The sequence below is a fragment of the Beta vulgaris genome, chromosome 4 (genome assembly GCF_026745355.1).
Source record: "Beta vulgaris subsp. vulgaris cultivar EL10 chromosome 4, EL10.2, whole genome shotgun sequence".
NCBI classification, from domain to species: domain Eukaryota; kingdom Viridiplantae; phylum Streptophyta; class Magnoliopsida; order Caryophyllales; family Amaranthaceae; genus Beta; species Beta vulgaris.
In genome coordinates, this window is record NC_079205.1 from 28920331 (window position 1) to 28939242 (window position 18912).

At 40.0% G+C, this 18912-nt stretch overlaps 1 protein-coding gene across 2 annotated transcripts in view; it reads right to left on the reverse strand.

Moving 5' to 3' along the window:
• LOC104907205 (exocyst complex component EXO84C) overlaps positions 1 to 16498 on the reverse strand; it is a 34129-nt gene extending 17631 nt beyond the window's left edge. Inside the window, exons 1-3 of one of the 2 annotated variants that reach the window (XM_010696099.4) lie at positions 16411 to 16498; positions 16209 to 16330; positions 12919 to 13013 (exon numbers count right to left, since the gene is read on the reverse strand). In XM_010696099.4, the coding sequence (XP_010694401.1) occupies positions 12919 to 13013; positions 16209 to 16304 (191 nt within the window). In that variant the 5' untranslated portion in view covers positions 16305 to 16330; positions 16411 to 16498. Of the gene's footprint in view, positions 1 to 12918; positions 13014 to 16208; positions 16331 to 16410 lie in introns of those variants that run through there. The other variant, XM_048643002.1, reaches the window with a different exon arrangement.
• Between the last annotated feature and the right edge of the window lie 2414 nt (positions 16499 to 18912).

An 18912-nucleotide genomic window follows, 5' to 3' on the forward strand; every position in this document is an offset into this window, starting at 1 on the left:
CCAACTAGAGGTTGAGGTGGCTTCTCCGAAAGCCACCATCACCGACGAGGTAACCACCGCGGTTGTTGCTGTAGCCCAACAACTGACCAGTAGCCTCGAAAACTAACCAGCCAGTTCAAAGAGGATCTTCGAAGCACCTCTGAACGCTTGGAAAGGAGAATCGATCGCAGCCAAGAAGATCAAAACCTGCTGGTAGGCCAGATAAAACATGATCAGGCGAAATTTCAAACTGAAATTCACTCTAATCTTGTGACTCAAGGTCCAGTGGCGAATGAAGGGAAAGGGAGACATGAGTAGATCGGGAGTAGTTCTCCAAAACCAGAGAGTGTTTAGCAGGGGAAGAGTGAAGGAGAGAGACACAATGGAGAAGATGATGGAGAAGGGAAGCTCCATGGGAAATCGAATTGGAGGTATAAAACCCTGAATCTGACACCATTCAATGGGGAGAACCCAGCTGGATGGATCCTGCAGGCTGAGAGATACTTCAATTTTTATGGGTTCAACGAAGACGAGAAGCTAGAAGCGGCGGTAGTAGGCTTCAAAGGCGACACTCTTCTCTGGGAGCATACTAGGAAACCTATCAACATTCATTCGATCCGAGATCGTCGTCCGATTGAATCTTCTTGTTCCTGGATGCTCCATCAAAATCCATCGCTATTCCTTTCCTCCACCGAGAAAGGTTCTTGCTCCATTACCCATTCTGGGGTTCTTTATATGAACTTTGGGGTAAACCCCAGTTGTTCACAGAGCCAACGCTCTTAAAGGTTGTTTGGCTCTTACGGATGTCTATGAAAGATTCATAGAACGACTGCGGAGCAGAAGCAAAACAGAACCGCCAACGAACCCACCAATGGGCATCACTAGCCCAAAAACACCTAAAATGCTTCGTGTGATTAAGGGCCAAGAAAGAGTGATAATAGTAGACCCAGGGGATACCCACAAATTCATTTCGACTCAGTAAGTGGTAATATTGGAGTTACCCTTAACTCATACTAAGGCTTTTGGAGTTTCACAAGGTACTGGGGAAGCCATTTAAGGTAGAGGGGAGTGCAAAGGAATGATGATTAAGGTGCAGGGATGATGCCCTTGCAACTAGGGAACTCTGACTTGATTTTGGGCATATAATATAATGGCTGGAGAAGTTGGGGACTATGACCACCAACAAGAAGACCTGGACCATCAAGTTTGTAGTTGGGCCGGATATAGTTACACACAAGGGAGAACCAAGTTTGAGTAGGTCCAGAATTTCTTTTAAGGTTATGCTAAAGGTGATGAGAAAGGAGAAACAGGGAATATTGGTGGAGTGTAATGTAATGGAGGATTACTCGGTTGAGGAGGAAGAGAAGGAGTTTATGAATGAAGTGTCAACATTCTTACAAACCTACTGAGAAGAGCTATCAAGGAGTTTTTAATATGCCCCACGGGCTACCCTTTTAAGGAGGTATTAACATCCCATCACATTCAAAGAGGGAACAAACCCGCAAGTGTAAGGCCTTACAGGTCTCTCTAGAGGATGAAGTGAAGATGTTAATCAAAGACATGTTGCAAAGAGGGATCATCCAACCTTCTCACGGCCCTTTTTCAAGCCCAGTTCTCTGGCCAGGACGGCACTTACCGACGATTCGCTGACGGCGACATATAGCTGTAGTGGCTCGTCTGCTATTGGTTTTGACAGCAGCGGTGGCGTCATGAGGTACTGCTTGAGATCTTGGAGGGCCTGCTCATGTTCTGGCGTCCAATTAAATCCTTTGTTTTCCTTTAGGACGTCATAGAACAATCGGCATTTGTCGGAAGACTTTGAGATGAAGCGATTCAACGCAGCGACACGTCCTGTTAACTTTTGTACTTCCTTCACGCTTCGTGGCGATTAGATGTTGAGGATAGCCTTGATTTGATCTGGGCTAGCCTCGATACCCCGCTTCGTGACAATGTACCCTAAAAATTTACCTGCAGACACTCCAAAAGAACACTTGGTGGGATTAAGTTTCATGCCGTACCTTCGAATGACGTCGAACGACTGTTGTAGGTGTGACACATGGTCATGGGAATTTTTAGATTTGACCAGCATATCATCTATGTAGACCTCCATGGTGTCCCCTAGTTGATCTTTGAACATGGCGTTGACCAGACGTTGATAGGTTGCGCCAGCGTTCTTTAATCCGAACGGCATAACCTTGTAACAATAAATGCCACGATCGGTGACGAATGACGTCTTCTCTTGATCTTCAGGATGCATGAGTATTTGATTGTACCCTGAGAAGGCGTCCATGAACGACAGCAACTCATGCCCAGCTGTGGCGTCTACCAAAGCATTAATGTGCGGCAGGGGAAATGAGTCTTTGGGACATGCCTTGTTGAGGTCAGTGAAGTCTATGCAGACCCTCCACTTCCCGTTTTTCTTACCTACAACAACGACGTTAGCTAACCAATCAGGATATTTTACTTCCCTTACCTTACTAGTGTCAATCAACTTTTGTACTTCGTCGTTGATAATTTGATTTCGCTCAGGGGCGAACTTGCGTCTCTTCTGTTTGACCGGTTTGTGATTTGGGTCAACGTTGAGCTTGTGTGTGATCACGTCAGGATCTATCCCTGTGACGTCCTCGTGGGACCATGCAAAACAGTCAGCGTTAGTTTTAAGGAAATCTATTACCTGTTGACGGACGTCGGGGGATAAGGCGGCCCCTATTTTGACCGTTTGATCTGGCCTGCTGGGTCCAAGATGACCTCGTCTACTTGCTGCTCGTCAAAATCTTGTTCCCCCAACGTCCCTGTCTGTAATTGCTATGCTTCCGATTTCCTTGGCTTGAAGGACGTCTTGTAGCATTCCTTCGCGATCCGTCTGTCCCCTTTGATTTCCTGCACTCCCCATTTGGTAGGGAACTTCAAAGATTGGTGGAACGATGAGGGGACAGCCTTCACGCTATGGATCCATGGCCTGCCTAAAATCACATTATAAGAAGAAGGGCAGTCAATGACATAAAACTTAGTTGGCATGTTAACTCCCTTGGCGAAGGTGGGCAGGGTCACTTCTCCCATGGTATGCTTGGATTCTCCGCTGAATCCGACAAGGACAGTAGATTTGCGGATGACGTCACGCTCATCGATCCCCATGTCCTCTAGAGCGCCTCTCATCAGGATGTTTGCTGAACTGCCATTGTCCACTAACACACGTTTAAGCAAGCAATTACTGACAGTTAGAGATATTACCAGACCGTCATGGTGTATGTCCCTGTCGTCGCCGAGATCGGCGTCATCGAAGGTGATTGGCATGGCCTCCAATTCGACGTCACGGGGGTGACGGAGTTCCTTGGGGACGGCGTCTTGATTCAGACCGTCTCGTGCATGCCGCTTAGCTGCAGAATATCTTAATCCACAGATATCTAAACCACCACTAATGACATTAATTACCTTGACATGCGGCGGGGATGACGGCGGTCGTCATTTTTTGACACCGTCTGCTTACCTTTCTCCGTCAGCAAGTCCTTTAGGTACCCTTGCTTCAACAGGTGGGACACCTCTCGCCTCAGAGCGACACATTCGTCAGTGTGATGCCCATGGTCTCCATGGAACTCGCACCATTTGGATTTGTCGCGATGGGCCGTCGATTTTTCATTCCTGAAAGGCCATTTAACAGCAGAACCTAAAGAATGTAAAGTATTAATGATACCTCCCATAGTGACGTTGAAAGCCATATTCGCTTAGCTTGGGGGAAGCCGGGATCATTCTTCCAGTCATTGTACTGGCCCATCATGACGGACGCTATGGACCTGCTGCGGGCATTCATAAGGCTTTTGACGCCAGGACGCTTGCTTGTTGGACGTTGCCTTCCGGCTGTCAGCATTGGCATAAGCCTTTCTGGACTGCATGTCTTCCTCCAGCCTAATTTGGGCCAAGTTTTGGCTTGAGCATCTTCGAACGTCGGACATGGATATTTGGTCAGCTCCTTGTAGAGGTTTGATTCCTCGTCCAAGCCACGTCTGAACGCCTCGATGGCCGTCCTAGCATCGCAATTCGGGATGGACACCTTTTCCCTGTTAAACCTGTTTACAAACTCTTTAAGAGACTCGTCAGATTTTTGCACAATCCTATGTAAGTCGCTAGCTTGTTTTTCCATTTTGCGACTACTAGCAAATTGCATATTAAAAAGCATTAACCAATTGAGCAAAGGAAGAATGTCCCGTTATTGAGATTAATGAACCACTGCAAAGTGGCCCAGTCAGCGTAGAGCCAAATCCTTTGCACATGCACGCTTCCCACATATTCTTTGGGATTGAGATGGTAATCATTCTTTGTTTGTACTGAGCGACATGGTCGTTGGGATCTGTGGTGCCGTCATACAGCTTCATGGATGGGACAGAGAACCTCTTGGGCACCTCGATCAACGCGATGGGATCTGCAAAAGGAGAATCAGCATAACTGTTAGGAGTAACTTTTTCCATAGGCCTGGGGACACCAGGGATGCGAGCGATCATGTCTTCTAGTTGCTGGAGACGCTGCTGGATAGGATCATCAAGACGGCCTTGGGCGAGCTCTTTCGAGGGATCAGCGCTGTCATTCTCGCCGCCGTCGGCATCTTCCTTTTCCGAATCATCGGCATCTTCGAGATCAACATGATTCACAGGGGTCTCAAACCCCTCGCCGTCCAGATTTCGCATCCTGGAGACGCCACGGACATTGCGAGGCTTAGGCCCCTTTGACGTCTTCTTGGCGGATTTCAGGCTTTGGATCTCCATGCACGACGCGACATAGCTTTCCTTCAACGTCGCCATCTCCGCCTTGACGCGATTGAGCTCGTCAATAACTTCCTGGGTGGTAACCCATTGTCCTGCCATCGCAAACACGAAAAGATGGAAGAGTATGGAAAAATAAAACGAAAAGATGTGATTGCCAATAAACGTATAAAGATCTTGCTGTGGCCCCACGGTGGGCGTCAAATTGTTTATGCCGATTTTGTACCAAGTACTAAAAAGGTTTAGGTGCCAACAACGAGATCATCATACTTATAACAATCAACATGATAAATGAAATAAATTGCGTAAAGAGTAAAATAATGAAGAAAACAAAGAATTGTTGACGCGGAAAACCCAAAAGGGAAAAACCGCGGGTGATGCTCTTGATCACCAATCCACTAATATGACACCAACGTAGATGTTTGCAATAGAAGCTAGTTACAATAGTGATGAGACTTAGAATGCTTAGAGAGGAGAAAGATATGTGTGTAACTCTAGGAAGATGATGGGAGAGATGATAGAGAGAGAGTAGACTGATTAGGGTTACATAAAATTACAAAATACATATATATATATATATTCCTAAAAAGATACTCCCTGCCGTTTAGTTGTTCCGCAATATATGGTCCACGTCAGCGCAATCCCAAGTATCTCTCAACTGACAAAATGACGCTAGGCAACGTCTTATGACTTGGTCATACCCCTTTTTCAGCCAACTGCCACGTCCCTTCTGCAAATTCGAAATAAACATTACGCCCGCCAAAATGCACGAGATTCGAGGGCCCAACAAAATTCTTAATGGAGCAAAGGGAAGTAGATTCAGAGTATCAAAAGTGGGTGAGCAAGTTGTTAGGGTATGATTTTGAGATTTCCTACATGACTGGAGCATCTAATAAGGTTGATGATGCTTATCCAGGTCCTATACTGTTGCAAATGGCCATTGCCACACATTTAGTCAATCGGGAGCAATTACTACTGGAATTGAAGACAGATTCCTTCATCACACAACTTTGGGCAGATTTTCACGCATGGAATTCAGTTCCTAAGGGGTATACAATGGACCAGAATTTTTGCTAAAATACAAGGGAAGAATAGTGATTCCTAAACACTCCTTCGTAGTTTTAGTGTTACTAAAGGAATATCATGCCTCTACAGTGTGAGGTCATTAGGGAAACTTCAACTTAGTTAAAAATGAAAGAAATGAACCCCAAGATGAAAAACAAATTTCATAATGGTTTGGCCAAGAATGAGGAAGGCCATTTCCACCTATTCGGGCTGCCCCATCTGCCAACAATAGAAGCATTTGACCTTGCAACCACCAAGCCTTTTACCACCACTTCCAGTTCCCACCATAGTATGGGAGGATATTTCCATACACTTTACTCAAGGCCTCCCTAAGTCTAAAGGGTATGATTTTATCTTGGTAGTGGTGGATAGGTTGACCAAGTATGGTCGTTTCATAGGTTGACCCACCCCTTTACTTACACAGTAGCGCTGGTGTTCTTTCTACATGTCAACACCAAATTACAACAAGAAGCATTGAAATGTTATCTTTCTACATCTTCCTAATAAGAGGGAAGAGGATTCGGTCTCCAGTTTTTTGTAATGTCATTTTCATGATGAGTTATCGTCTGACCCTTGGAGGGGAATGATGAAATAATAATGTAGCAACATGGCAAGAGTCGTTCCTTTCCTATAGAGTTTGTGCATTTTTCCAAAAAAAAAAAAAAATTGCCCACATGCTTTTTTTTTTCCTTTGATATTTAAATGACAACAGTTCCTCCTAAAGCTTTCCCCTTCCCCCCCCCCCCTACTTGGCCGGCAAACAAAGAGAAAATTCCAATTCAGAACGTTCTTATGAAAAGTACTTTTGTTTTGCCAGTCATTGTTGTTTGTGCCTTCAAGAGAAAATGTCTATTGGTCATTTTTTCTTCTTCCGTCCTAGATTTATTTCTCTTTGGCACTCATCATTATTGTTTTAGGTGAGCCACTTCTGGCTTGTTGTGGTTCGGATTTTTTGTAAAAAAGGTTTTACCTGCAAAGTGTGATAGTTCCACAAGGAATTTCGTGTGCGCTTGGAAAGGATGATTTAAGACAAGCATCACTCGAGCAAACCCAATAGTAGCAATATGATCCACTCGTTATTGCTTACATATATGTACAATACCATCTATACTATAATTGAAAACTGTAGCTATAAGAGGCCACACTATCACATCACTTTCCTCCATTAAATATTGCATCTAATCTAGGCCACAATTGCTTTAGTTTGATCTGAAAGGGAATCTTCTCCAACACCATATGCTCAAACTCTTCCATCTTCTAAGTGTCATCATCGCCTTCTAAGTGTCATCATCGCCGAAAAGCATGGAATCTCCCGCTACGTTACAGAACGCCATTCTGTAACGGATTTTGAATTTGTCATCCGCTCAATCTCGTTACAGCCATATTTCGACCCGGACGTTTTCGGGTTGCCGACAAAACCATAATAAAAATCACAAACTTTTGTCGCGTTGTCCATTCCATAACGCGTACTCGCCGCGTCTAAAAATTTTATCCCTGTTACATCGAACTTTTCAAACATTGGCCAAAATATTTTATGAATTAATTATATAGTTCATGAAACATGACATTCTGATAGATTCAATTATATTATGTTATAATAATGCTTCATAAACTAAAACAATGCAAATAAGGTTAGAACATATCAATGTGAATATTTTCCGTGTCGGCCGCTATTCGTTCCATTGATCCGTTACAAGCCACTTCCGCGACAATGTAAACTTTACCGCGATCGCGACCGCATCCGCAATTTTTTTCTTTGCCCAAAAGAGCCAGGTTGAACAAACGGGAACATGGAAATGTTTTATAAAATAGGGCACATTGACATACACCATTACTATTAAACATAGCCCCTTTTGCAGCAACCCTTCTATGGTTCAACCCATTGCCACCAACTCTTTCATCTTTCCCCATGTACAGTCTCTCGCCTTTTGCCTTCCTAAAGGCGTAATTATAAGTGAATTTGTTGGTCTCTAACCCTTACAAAAGGCCACCAAGAAAGCAAATTATTTAGAAAATGTGATCATAGCATCAAAAAAATTCTTGGATAAAGAGAGTGACAAGAATTCTCACTTCCGTGTTTTTGTGAAATAGTGAAAAAACAAAAAAGTTGATTTGCCCTTGAAATATGAATCATTTTTTTAAGAGACAAGAAAATAGAGGTTTCTTTTGATATATTTACGTGAACCCATGTACAAGGCTACCCGCTAAGTGACCTAAAAAATTAAGTAATTCACGCGGCAAAGCAAGTAAGAATGCACATACAATACTCAGGTCGTGTAGCTCAAATATTATCTCCAAGAGAGAAAAGGAATGAACTTCATAAAAGACAATAATTCTGATGAAAATGTTGATCTAGGGTTTGAAAGCAAAACCCCAAGATCTATTAATTCATGATGTAATCTACCACAAGAAAAATAAACACATCGAGCCCAATGTACAAAAAGGAGCAAGACGCACTAAGGCGACTGGGGATCCTGCAAAATCTCCCCAGAATTTGAAGGAGAACTCTAGGGGTTTTGGGGCTCAGTGGGTACTATAGGAAGTTAATACAGGGTTATGTTGCGTTGGCACACCCTCTGACACAACAGCTTAGAATGGAAAACTATGGTTGGAATGCTGAAGCTACAGCATACTTTTATCTCAGCCATCACAGACTTCAATAAGAACTTTGAAGTAGAGATTGATGCATCAGGGTATGGCTTAGGGGCTGTCCTGAGCCAAGATGGTCACCACATTGCTTTTTTCAGCAAGACTTTGGGAGTAAGGGCTAGGCTAAAATCAATCTATCAAAAAGAATTTGATGGCTATAGTCCTAGCATTGCTCAAATGGAGACACTGCCTATTGGGTAGGAAATTTTTGGTGAAAATTGACCAACAGGTTTCTCATGGAACAGAGGGAGGTGGGCTCTGAGTATAAGCAATGGGTCACTAAGCTATTGGGCTATGATTTTGAGATCAGTTAGAGAACAGGAGCCTTTAATAGATTGGCAGATGCTTTATCCAAGGAGTTTTTTAATTCAGTGGGCTTGCAAAAAGCTATTGCAACATGCACCATCAACTGGAATCTGCTATCTCAACTGAAAATTATATCCAACATGGTAACTCAGTACCTCAGGGCTACACTTTAGAGCAAGATACACTCAACAAGGTACACTGAAGTATAAAGGGAGGTACTCATACCTAAAACTTCGTTCTTAATTGCTGAAATACTCAAAGAATACCATCTCCCTTGGGAGGATATTCTGGAGACTTTAAGACCTATAAAAGGATAGCTTAGTGATATGTCATAATTGTATATAGTTTTTAGATGCATTTGATTGCATTTGGAACTCCCTTTAGAGCATTTAGGTGCATGATGGCATGAATTACGTAAGTTGTGCTCTACTACTCCCCGTTTGCGTGTTTTGATCATTTTCAGGTTACTTTGATGCAAATTGATTATGATTACCTAAGATCAAGCCTATTAATCATTGAAGATGAAGATATATTGCACAAGGGTCACAATGCATCCTTTCGGGACAATTTCGAGTTAGAATGAAGCAAAGAGTTAGTGAAAGAAGTGCCAAAACTGACACATGTTCACTATTTTGATCATAACTTTTGATAGAAAATAGATAATAAAGAAATTCCAGTTGGGTTGGAAACTAGACTTCAAGGGCTTTCCAATGATAGGTCACACGCCCAAATCCGACTTCTGGTTTGAGAGATACAGCCTTCGCAAGTTGACACAGAATCACAGTTTCCTCGCCCGGTCGACCGGGCGGTTTTGCCCGACCGGGCGAAATTAATTTTTCACCAAAATGCAAGGCATGATAGCCCGGTCAACCGGGCGACCAAATGGGAAAATTCGCTTACGCGCCCGACCGGGCGGGCTCGCCCGGTCGACCGGGCGGATTTGCTTTTTTGTCGTAAGTTGTGAATCACTGTCGCCCGACCGGGCGGATTTCGCCCGGTCGACCGGGCGGTTTCCCGGGACACGTTTTTTCGGGTTTTTTAGCCGGTTTTGTAAGAAGTATAAATAGGTTTTTTTATATTTTCGAGAGACCCATCTCAATTTCTACGTTTTTAGGGCGAAACACTTAGTTTATTCTCTCTAGTTTTGTTGAACTTTTACATTGGAAGATTATATAGATCGTCGATTTACTTTTTCATTGTTCTTCAATCATTCGGTATTCTTCTTTACTTTCCTTAATTTAATGAATTGTTTTACTTTGATCATGTTTATTGAGTTCTTTATTTATTATATGAGTGAGTAGTCTATTTCTAGGGTTTAGAGAGGGAAACCATGTTTATACCTTTTTTATTGTGGTTTAATGTTCTTCAATAATTGGATTGAACTAGAATAATTCCTATTGATTTGTTATACTTATTTAATTCATGTAATTGCGCAATATCATGAGTTATGTTTAGCTAATAAGAATTAGAATCGAAAGATCATATTCAGTAGAGGCTTATTACAATAGGTAGATTTGATTATGTTGAGCGACCGTACTGGCATATGTTAATCTAGGAGTTGTTAATGTCTGACCAAGGATTAACGAAATACTTCATTTATTCGAACCTCAATCCAAGTGTTTTGAACTATATTATATTGATTAAACTGGTATAAGCATGGTGGACCGATCGATTGCCCTAGGTTTTAAGTATTGATAAATTCCCATTTTTCTGCGTTTTAGTTTACTCTAGCTTAGTTATTAATTCCTCAATTATTTTTCCTCTCTGAAAGTAGTTAGATAATTGAACATAAATCTGTAGAACTCCTCTCCCTCTGGATCGACCCGTATTTGCCAGTTTCTGCCAAACAGACACCGTGCACTTGCGGTATATTTTAAAACCCATCACTCAGCGATGGTATTGGTTGGGAATGGGGAAGACTATCACTTCTTATGTACAAGGTTGCTTAGTGTGTCGCAAAAGCATCTCCTCTTGCAACCAAGTGGCCTACATCAGCTTCTTCATATTCCCTCTCAAACTTGGGAAGACATCTCAAAGGATTTTATTGAAGGTTTGCCAAAATCCAAGGGCTATGACTCTGGTGGTGGCGGACAGGTTGACTAAGTCTGGGAAACTTTATTGGGCTCAAACACCCCTCCTACTCAATAGTCTTGTGAAGGAGGTGGTAAAATCGAATTGTTTTTCCACAACCATTGTCACTAAAAGGAAGCATCTTCATGAGCTTATTTCGGAGGGAGCTCTTCAAGTTACAGCGAACCTCCTCAGGAGCAAACTGAGATGGTTAACAAATGCTTAGAAACATACCTGTGATGTTTCATACAGGGCAAACCTACTAGCTGAGCCACATCGCTTCCTTGGGCTGAGTATTAGTACAATACTTCAAGCCACTCTTCTAACAACTACACACCTTTGAAAGTAGTCTATGGTAGGGACCCTCCCCAGCTTTTGAAGTATGAAAGAGGTAGTACTGTTGTTTGTGCCATAGAAGACTCTTTTTTGGAGAGGGATGCAATATTAGATGACCTCAAGGGACATTTCGTCAGAGCTCAGCAGTCACCAGGAACTACAATTTGAGGTGGGGGACGAGGTTTATCTGAAACTACAGCCATATAGACAAAACTCCCTCGATAAAAAGGCCTAATGAAAAGTTGTCTCCTAAGTCCTAATAGGCCTCCCGTAAGGTTTACTTACACAAGGAGAGCAAGGAAGGGCACAGCCGCACAGGTTGAAAATTAACACAATTTAGATGCTGGTGACATCATGCTGAGGCAGTAAAGGGATATATGGATTAATTAATATATCCTGGTAGTTTATTAGAATCTGTCAGGGTTGGTTAGTGCTAGTGGAGTATAAACAATATAAGGAAGGATATTCATTCTATTCAGGAAATTATAGTGAGATAAAGTTCTCGGGAGAGTTCGCATTCCTCTTGAATGAATGTATTTATATTTGGTTTTCTTCTTGACAAATCAATACAAATTCTATCTGGTTTTATCTTCATCAATTTTGCTTAGATAATCTGAGTTCTTAGCGCCAGTTAGCGGGTCCCAGAGCCTAGGTGCAAGGCATACGAGAGGCGTGCGCCTCATTGAAGTAAGGTGCTAGACTAAAAAATATATTCAAATATAAATCGGTAAAATTGGTTTAAAGTAGGCTGTTGAACCTCAGGTGTTCCTCACCTCCTTCAAATCGCCTCCGCATTGCCCTATAAAAGCAACTAGGCACATGCACTTAGCGCTTCAGCAAGGCGTCCCTTTGTTTGATAGCCTCAAGCAAATTGGTTGGGATAATCGAAATTCCAATGAGATTGCTTGAAACTCTTTCAACTTCAAGTGGTGTTTACTGTAATTTTCTCTCGCCTCTCATTTCTATTCACCAAGTCTTTTCAGTTATGCTTTATGGAAATCTAGTATTCATGCGTAGACCATGGAGCTGTCACCTCAAATCAACAAGCCTTTCATAACATTGTACCTCTCTCACCAAATTCAGTTAGGAGCTAGATCTTAACTTAGATATTACTCAATTATCTAGCTGAATAAAGTTGCCTCAATGCAAGGGAATTACACTCCTAGGAACAACTATTTGATCAAACACATTGGCCAACATCAAACCAACCATATTCTAATGCCAAAAATTTCAGAAGTGTTCATAAAAACGTTCAATCTTAGAAGCCCTAGGCATGACAGACAGCTAATGCAAGACCCCAAGAGAAAATGTTCCGATGAATTGCAAAATTGCAAAAAATTTAAACCAACTATCAGGCAGTTAATTCCTCAGCACGACTTAGTGTTATTTCCCCACTCAGATATATTGCAAGCTCTTCATCAACTCGAAGATATAAAGATCTCTCAGAAGATTCAGATCTGATAAGCCATGAAACCTAAAACAGTTGTCCTTCCAAGCCCATTCACATGTTAATAGGAACAAGAGCTCATTAAGCCAACAACCACAAAGTCAGCAAAAAATTTCTAGAGCCAGCTATTGAGTCACAGATAAGAGATTCATTGCGAAGTAAGTACGAGTATAAGAATGGATGTGAGTCCCTGATGTCAAATTTGCAATCTTACAGTCAAAGAGAAAAATGAACAGGCAAACTCAGAAATTCTGGAAAATACATTACACTGATTAATATGAAGCCAAAAAAATGTAGCTGAGTCTGCAATACCTCAGAAAAGCCAAGTACTTTGCCCTTGTATTTCCACATAAATTTTCCACTGAATCCTTCAGATCCAACAGCTCACAACACAATTTTCTGATTCCCTTTAACAATTCATAAGCTACAAATGTGAGAATCCAGAAGTAGCTAGTAACTCCAAAGGCAGAAAAGTAAATTAATGAAATTACAAAAACTCAGTGACAAAATGATGTGTCATGAAAATTAGCGAGAAAAGATTTCATTTGATGCCCAGACTCAGAAAGGCATAATGTGTTTCCGTCTCTCGGATACAATGATGAGCATTAGACAATTATGTCTTTTCCCATTAGAATGTTCATGTACTATTTTGAATTTCCTTTTCACAGCTTGTTCACCACTTGTAGTCCTTTTGTAAGATGAGAAATATAAATTACTGAATTTAATATCATCAACTGAAGACACATGAGATATTGGTGACTAAATCAGAGAGCTCTAACACAGGAAGTGAAGCAATGAGAGAACTATAACCCTTGAAACTCTAGTGACATTTATAAATTCAAAAGCCGACTACAATGATCATGTAAGCTAACAAGAAGGTTACCCTCGGCTGACAACATAGAAGTGAGAAAAGTGAGTAAGATCAAAGCTACCACACTTCCTATCCTCCCAACATCCACTAAAATAAAAGGGATTAGGTGCGAAGAGATTAAGGCTCTACAGCAGGACTTAAAGAGAGTAGAATAAGATGGATAAGTATACAAAGAAGATAAAGAAATACCAACAAAAATTCAACAAGGAATTCAAGAAACAAGTTAAACAAAGTTGAGTTTGGAACAATTCAGAAAACTGATTTATAAGAACCAATACTAATGAGAATTAGATAATTTAAGGGCACTTTGAGGCTTCAGCACATCTCTAGTGTAAAAAAGGTGGTCTTCTACAATTATACCAAGCTCTGTTTTCTATTGGTTGTTATGTGAAAACCAGAATGATCATCAAGAAGATACAGCAGAAGAAAATAAATTATATACAGAACTCTATTTTCCTTTGGGTGTAATGTGAAAACCAGAATGGGCCTCAAGAAAATACAGTAGAAGAAAAGAAATTAAACACAAATGTAGCAGACTAAGAATTAAGAGACCCGAAAAGAATAATAAAAATTAAAATCACCCACTAACTAAAGGAAAGAAGCCTACTTAAGAAACACCTCCAGCATCCTGATTCTCTTTTGGAGCTTCCAACCCCAAATCTATGTCTAGAGGAAACAAAAGGGTTACTCATCACTTCTTCTCCCTCACCATCAATAAATTGCATCAACCACATATTGGGCGACGTACCTAGGGAGCATCCAGTATGGATCTGAAGCACACAAACTTACATGACTTACTTGAGTCACAAATTATGCTATATTCATACCAGTGGACAGAAAAAGAATAAAATGGTAGCATCATCACTCATCAAACATAATGCACACAAAAGCTCAATATCAGTTTTCGCATGCTTCAATAAGCAACAGGTAGTCCACTTAGCATAAAGGACATATTTCGAATAAAACATGACTATTAAAGAACTGATCACTACAGTCAAACCTATTCCAGACTTCTGCAAGGAATATGAGTGTTTGACTCTAGGTATTTTGACTGAAATTTTATTGTATCCTGTGAGAAGGTAATCGGATTTGATATCGTACCCCTTCTCCGACTCAGACATGACTCCACCATCCTATACTCCAATCAAAGTTGACTAGATATTGTATCCTGCGAGAAGGTAATCTGATTTGATATCATACAACTTTGATCCACTAGATATTTTCTCATCTTTCCATCATGGTAGATGCATATCATATATGTAACCTCATTCTGAGTTCTGGAGTATCACTAACAAAAATCCATGAAAATTCTCAATTGATAACAAGAAGCGCAATATTTAAAAGTTAGCTGAATAACTTATCCTTGCTCAACTTTACTTATTTTGCAGAACTCATTACTGAACATATTTTTGCTGAATTTCAATCTGCTAAACTTAATTTATTCAATAATCTGAACAGAATAGGGCCTTGATAGAGGGGGAAAGGCAAGAGGAAACACAAAAATACAACAGACCAGAGAGATAAATGCTTATGTTCGATTTTGTTATCTACTTATCCTTTAAAAACACTCCCCTTAGTACACAAATAACAACCATCACAAACCATCATTCTTCATCTATTCTGAAAATACTTCCTCCAGTTCCCCAAACATTAAAACACGCATCTATCTAATGGGAGACCATAATTCTTACCTCGTATAATTTTAAGTTAATAAGAGCAATATAAACATGGTGCAGTCTTCCACCATTGTCGAAGATCTAAAAATTCATTTAAAAGCATCAATAGGGGTTTGCATCCCATGTACCAGAACAGCACTCGCCCTCAAAGCACCTGAATCATCCAACTCTAGAATAGCCCCAACTGCAACCCCCACCTGGCCGTTGCAAAAACCATAGAAACCCATTCAGCCGCACCGCTCATCCATGCATGTACAATTTCGAGCCCATATCTAGACATGGTTGAGTTATCTCATCAAAGTGAAGTCAACATCTATAACACTAATATGAGATAATTAGTCTTATAGCTAGTCAGCTAAGAAACCAAACCCATAGAAACCATTTTCACATGAAACTTCACTATCAACCGGTTCCGGGACCATGAAAATTTAAGCCCTAGTTCTATTGAACATACTTTTATGAACTTGAAATTAACTTATATCTGATGAACTTATAAGTTATAATAACTTCTTTTTCCTAAAAGGAACTTATCTTTGTTGAAGTTCACTGTCTCTAGCGCTCAAATCATTTTGCTGAACTACACAATTTTCGATAAACTTAACTTATTTTCGCTCAACTTGTTTTTTTTTTAAATTTTTGCTCAGCATAACTTGATTTCTACAAAAACTTACTACCTTCGTTTCGTTTCTTAATACATGCACCATTTTCCACTTTGGGTTGACAAAGATAGACACATGCGCCATTTCCCTATTTAATAAAGTTTCATAATATGATAGTACTAATAAACAATACTAACCCTTCCTTAAATACATATTCACATGAGTAAGAAAAAGCAATTGCAACATTCTCTCTCCTCAGCTTGGTTCTTGTGCACAAAAGAAATGGTGAATCGAGATGGAGGTAGTATTTCAATAAGCTAAACATAACAGGGCTGAAGTCTTCCAAAACCTCACAAAATTCAGAGTGACACGCAGTAAAATGAGTAAAATTAATTCGACTGGGGCACAAGGGGGAAGCTAGAAAAGTAACAAGAAAGATGAGTTGAGCAAGAAAACCTTTTCAGTGTGGGATTGATGGAGAGAGTTAATCTTTGACTGGGGAATAATGCCTATATGGCAAGAGAAATCTTCGTCTTCGTCGCTGCTCTCCATGCTGCTACCAGCTTCAGGAATAATGCCTATATGACAAGAAAATCTATTACTAATGATGTTTATAGTGTTCACTTTCAGGCAACTTTAGCTTACAGTCTTATATCACCTTTATCGATGAACTAGAAAAAATGGTTCATCCTTCTCTTTCCATTTTTCAACTCCTCCATTTTTATTTTATTTTTTTTTGAAAATTCTATATGGCAGCCTCAAAGTTTTTAAGTTTCTACATGGTAGCACTTTTCAAAGGGGTTGCTAAACGCAGCCTCACTTTACTAACGCAGCCTTTAAAAAAAACCCAAAAAATCCTTATTATCATATTCTTTCTAAAAACCCTTTATCTCTCTAAAAAATATTCTCTCCATCTCTCTAACTGTTAGATATAAAAAACTTCATTGAAGATTTAAAAATTTTAATTTGATATTCAATGGACGATAATTTTGACCCAATCGAGTTTCAATCTGATGTAAGTTGTGAAATTTTTTTCGTAATTATGATTAAACTTGTGAATTTTTTTTCGCAAATTATGATTCAAGTTGTGAAGAATTTTTCGCAAATTCGCAATCCGTGATTAGTTTGTTTCGTGTAGACAACACGAAACAGATGATTCTGTTTCGTGCAATCTACACGAAACAGATGATTCGGTTTCGTGCAATCTGCACGAAACAGATGATTCCGTTTCGTGCAATCTGCACGAAACAATTGAATCCGTTTCGTGCATCTTGCACGAAATTTATGTTCTGTTTCGTGCACATTGCACAAAATCTGCTAATTTTGTTTCGTGCCATTGTATAATTTATGACTGATGATGTTTATCAAATTTATGATAACATGTATTTTGTGGTTTTCATAAATTGTCAGGATGATGTCCATGTTGAAGAGGTTGATGAAAATACACCTGATTATAGTGACTTTTTCATCACTACAACTATATTTCCCACTCGAAAAGCATTGCGTGATTGGGTTACTGAAGTAGGTAGGCTGCATAATATGGTGATAATCATCGCTCGATCACAATATGGTGAAGGGCAAGCTTGGGGAATGCAAAAGGTACCCTCACTTGTGAAAGAAGCGGGAGAGATAGACTGCATAAGTCTAGAGAACGTGTAGATGTGGAGAAATTTACCGGTACAAAAAAGAGATTGTGTCCTTTTCGACTTCAAGCGATTGAGTGTGTTGGTGGTGGTTGGAGTGTCTATGTCATTAATGGAAATCACAATCATGATCTTCCCGATTTCAATGAGGACGTGCAATTATTGGCATGTTAAGTAAAGATGAGCTCAATTTGGTAGAAGAATTAACTAAATCTCATGTACCGCCTAATCAAATCATGAAAGTTCTTAGTAGGGTGGATGAAGAGACTTTGACTACAGTTGGTCTCTTGATCAACCAATTACTTTTTTGCCAATTATTGCTCGTGAGGGGAACCATGCACCTGATCGAGTCATCACATTAGGATTTTTGCAGCGGATGGAGCATTACATTGTGGTAAGTGTAACTTGCATTATTAAAAATTTTATATCCACTAGATATTGCTTGTTTTTTTACATTTAGCTTTTTTTTAGGTTGAAATGAAAGAAGGTTTTCCCATGCCGCCGATTTATCCATATTGGCGTCATCATCATGATCCTAGTGTTACAGGTTGGTCGATACCTTATCATTCAAGATTTGAAAGATGGAAAATCATTGCGGGTGTGCGAGATCAACAAAATAATATAGACCCTTTTGAGCTTGATCCTTGATATACTGTTTGGTAACATCACTTTTTTTGTTTTTGTGGATTTTTTACATTTACTATTTGTTATGACATTTGAATTGGACTTTGGTTTTGTATTAATTTTATCTCTTATAAGTGTATGCTTTTAAGTTTTTATAATGTGAAAAACATCGTAGATAATATTAGGATTGGTGACTTGCTAATATGGAAACAAATAATAAAAACAAATAATTTTTAATCTACGAAATAATAAAAATACAAATAATACATGCTCCTTATAACGTAAATCTCCTGAATAACAAAAGGTGCACAATCTCATGCATTTTCATCTGATCATCATTGTGACGAATGTAATTTTTCAAACTCTGCAAAACGTCAATAGCCGGTCAATATGGTGAAATTGGTCCTCCAAACTCAATTTTGATCATACTTCAGGATATACTGGACGTAGATAGTGAGCAATCAAGTGGAGTCGCTGTAAAAAAAAAGTATTAAAAAATTATCATGAAACGAGATAATGGAAAATGATAACTTAATAAAACTTAGTAGATTTTTACCGCTTCGGCAGTAAGTTGGTGTTGTCTTGGCATATATCCATTAGGGGCATGTTCAGATTTTGCAACTTTGGATGTGAACATTGTAAAAACCATTGCATGTAGTCGGAAGAGCAATCCCATGGATTAGAAGCATCCTCACCTAGACGGTGCATACTTAAACAATGGGAGGAAGGATCATCCCAAAAGCACATCATAGATTCCGGATATTCAATGGAGTAAAAATGGCTGGCTTGCTCTCCTTGTTTGGTGTAATTGGACACATAGGGCGAGTCTGTACATATCCAAATTGTCGTAGAACACGGTCCGGCATATACGGTTCAATTATGGAAGCGTAACG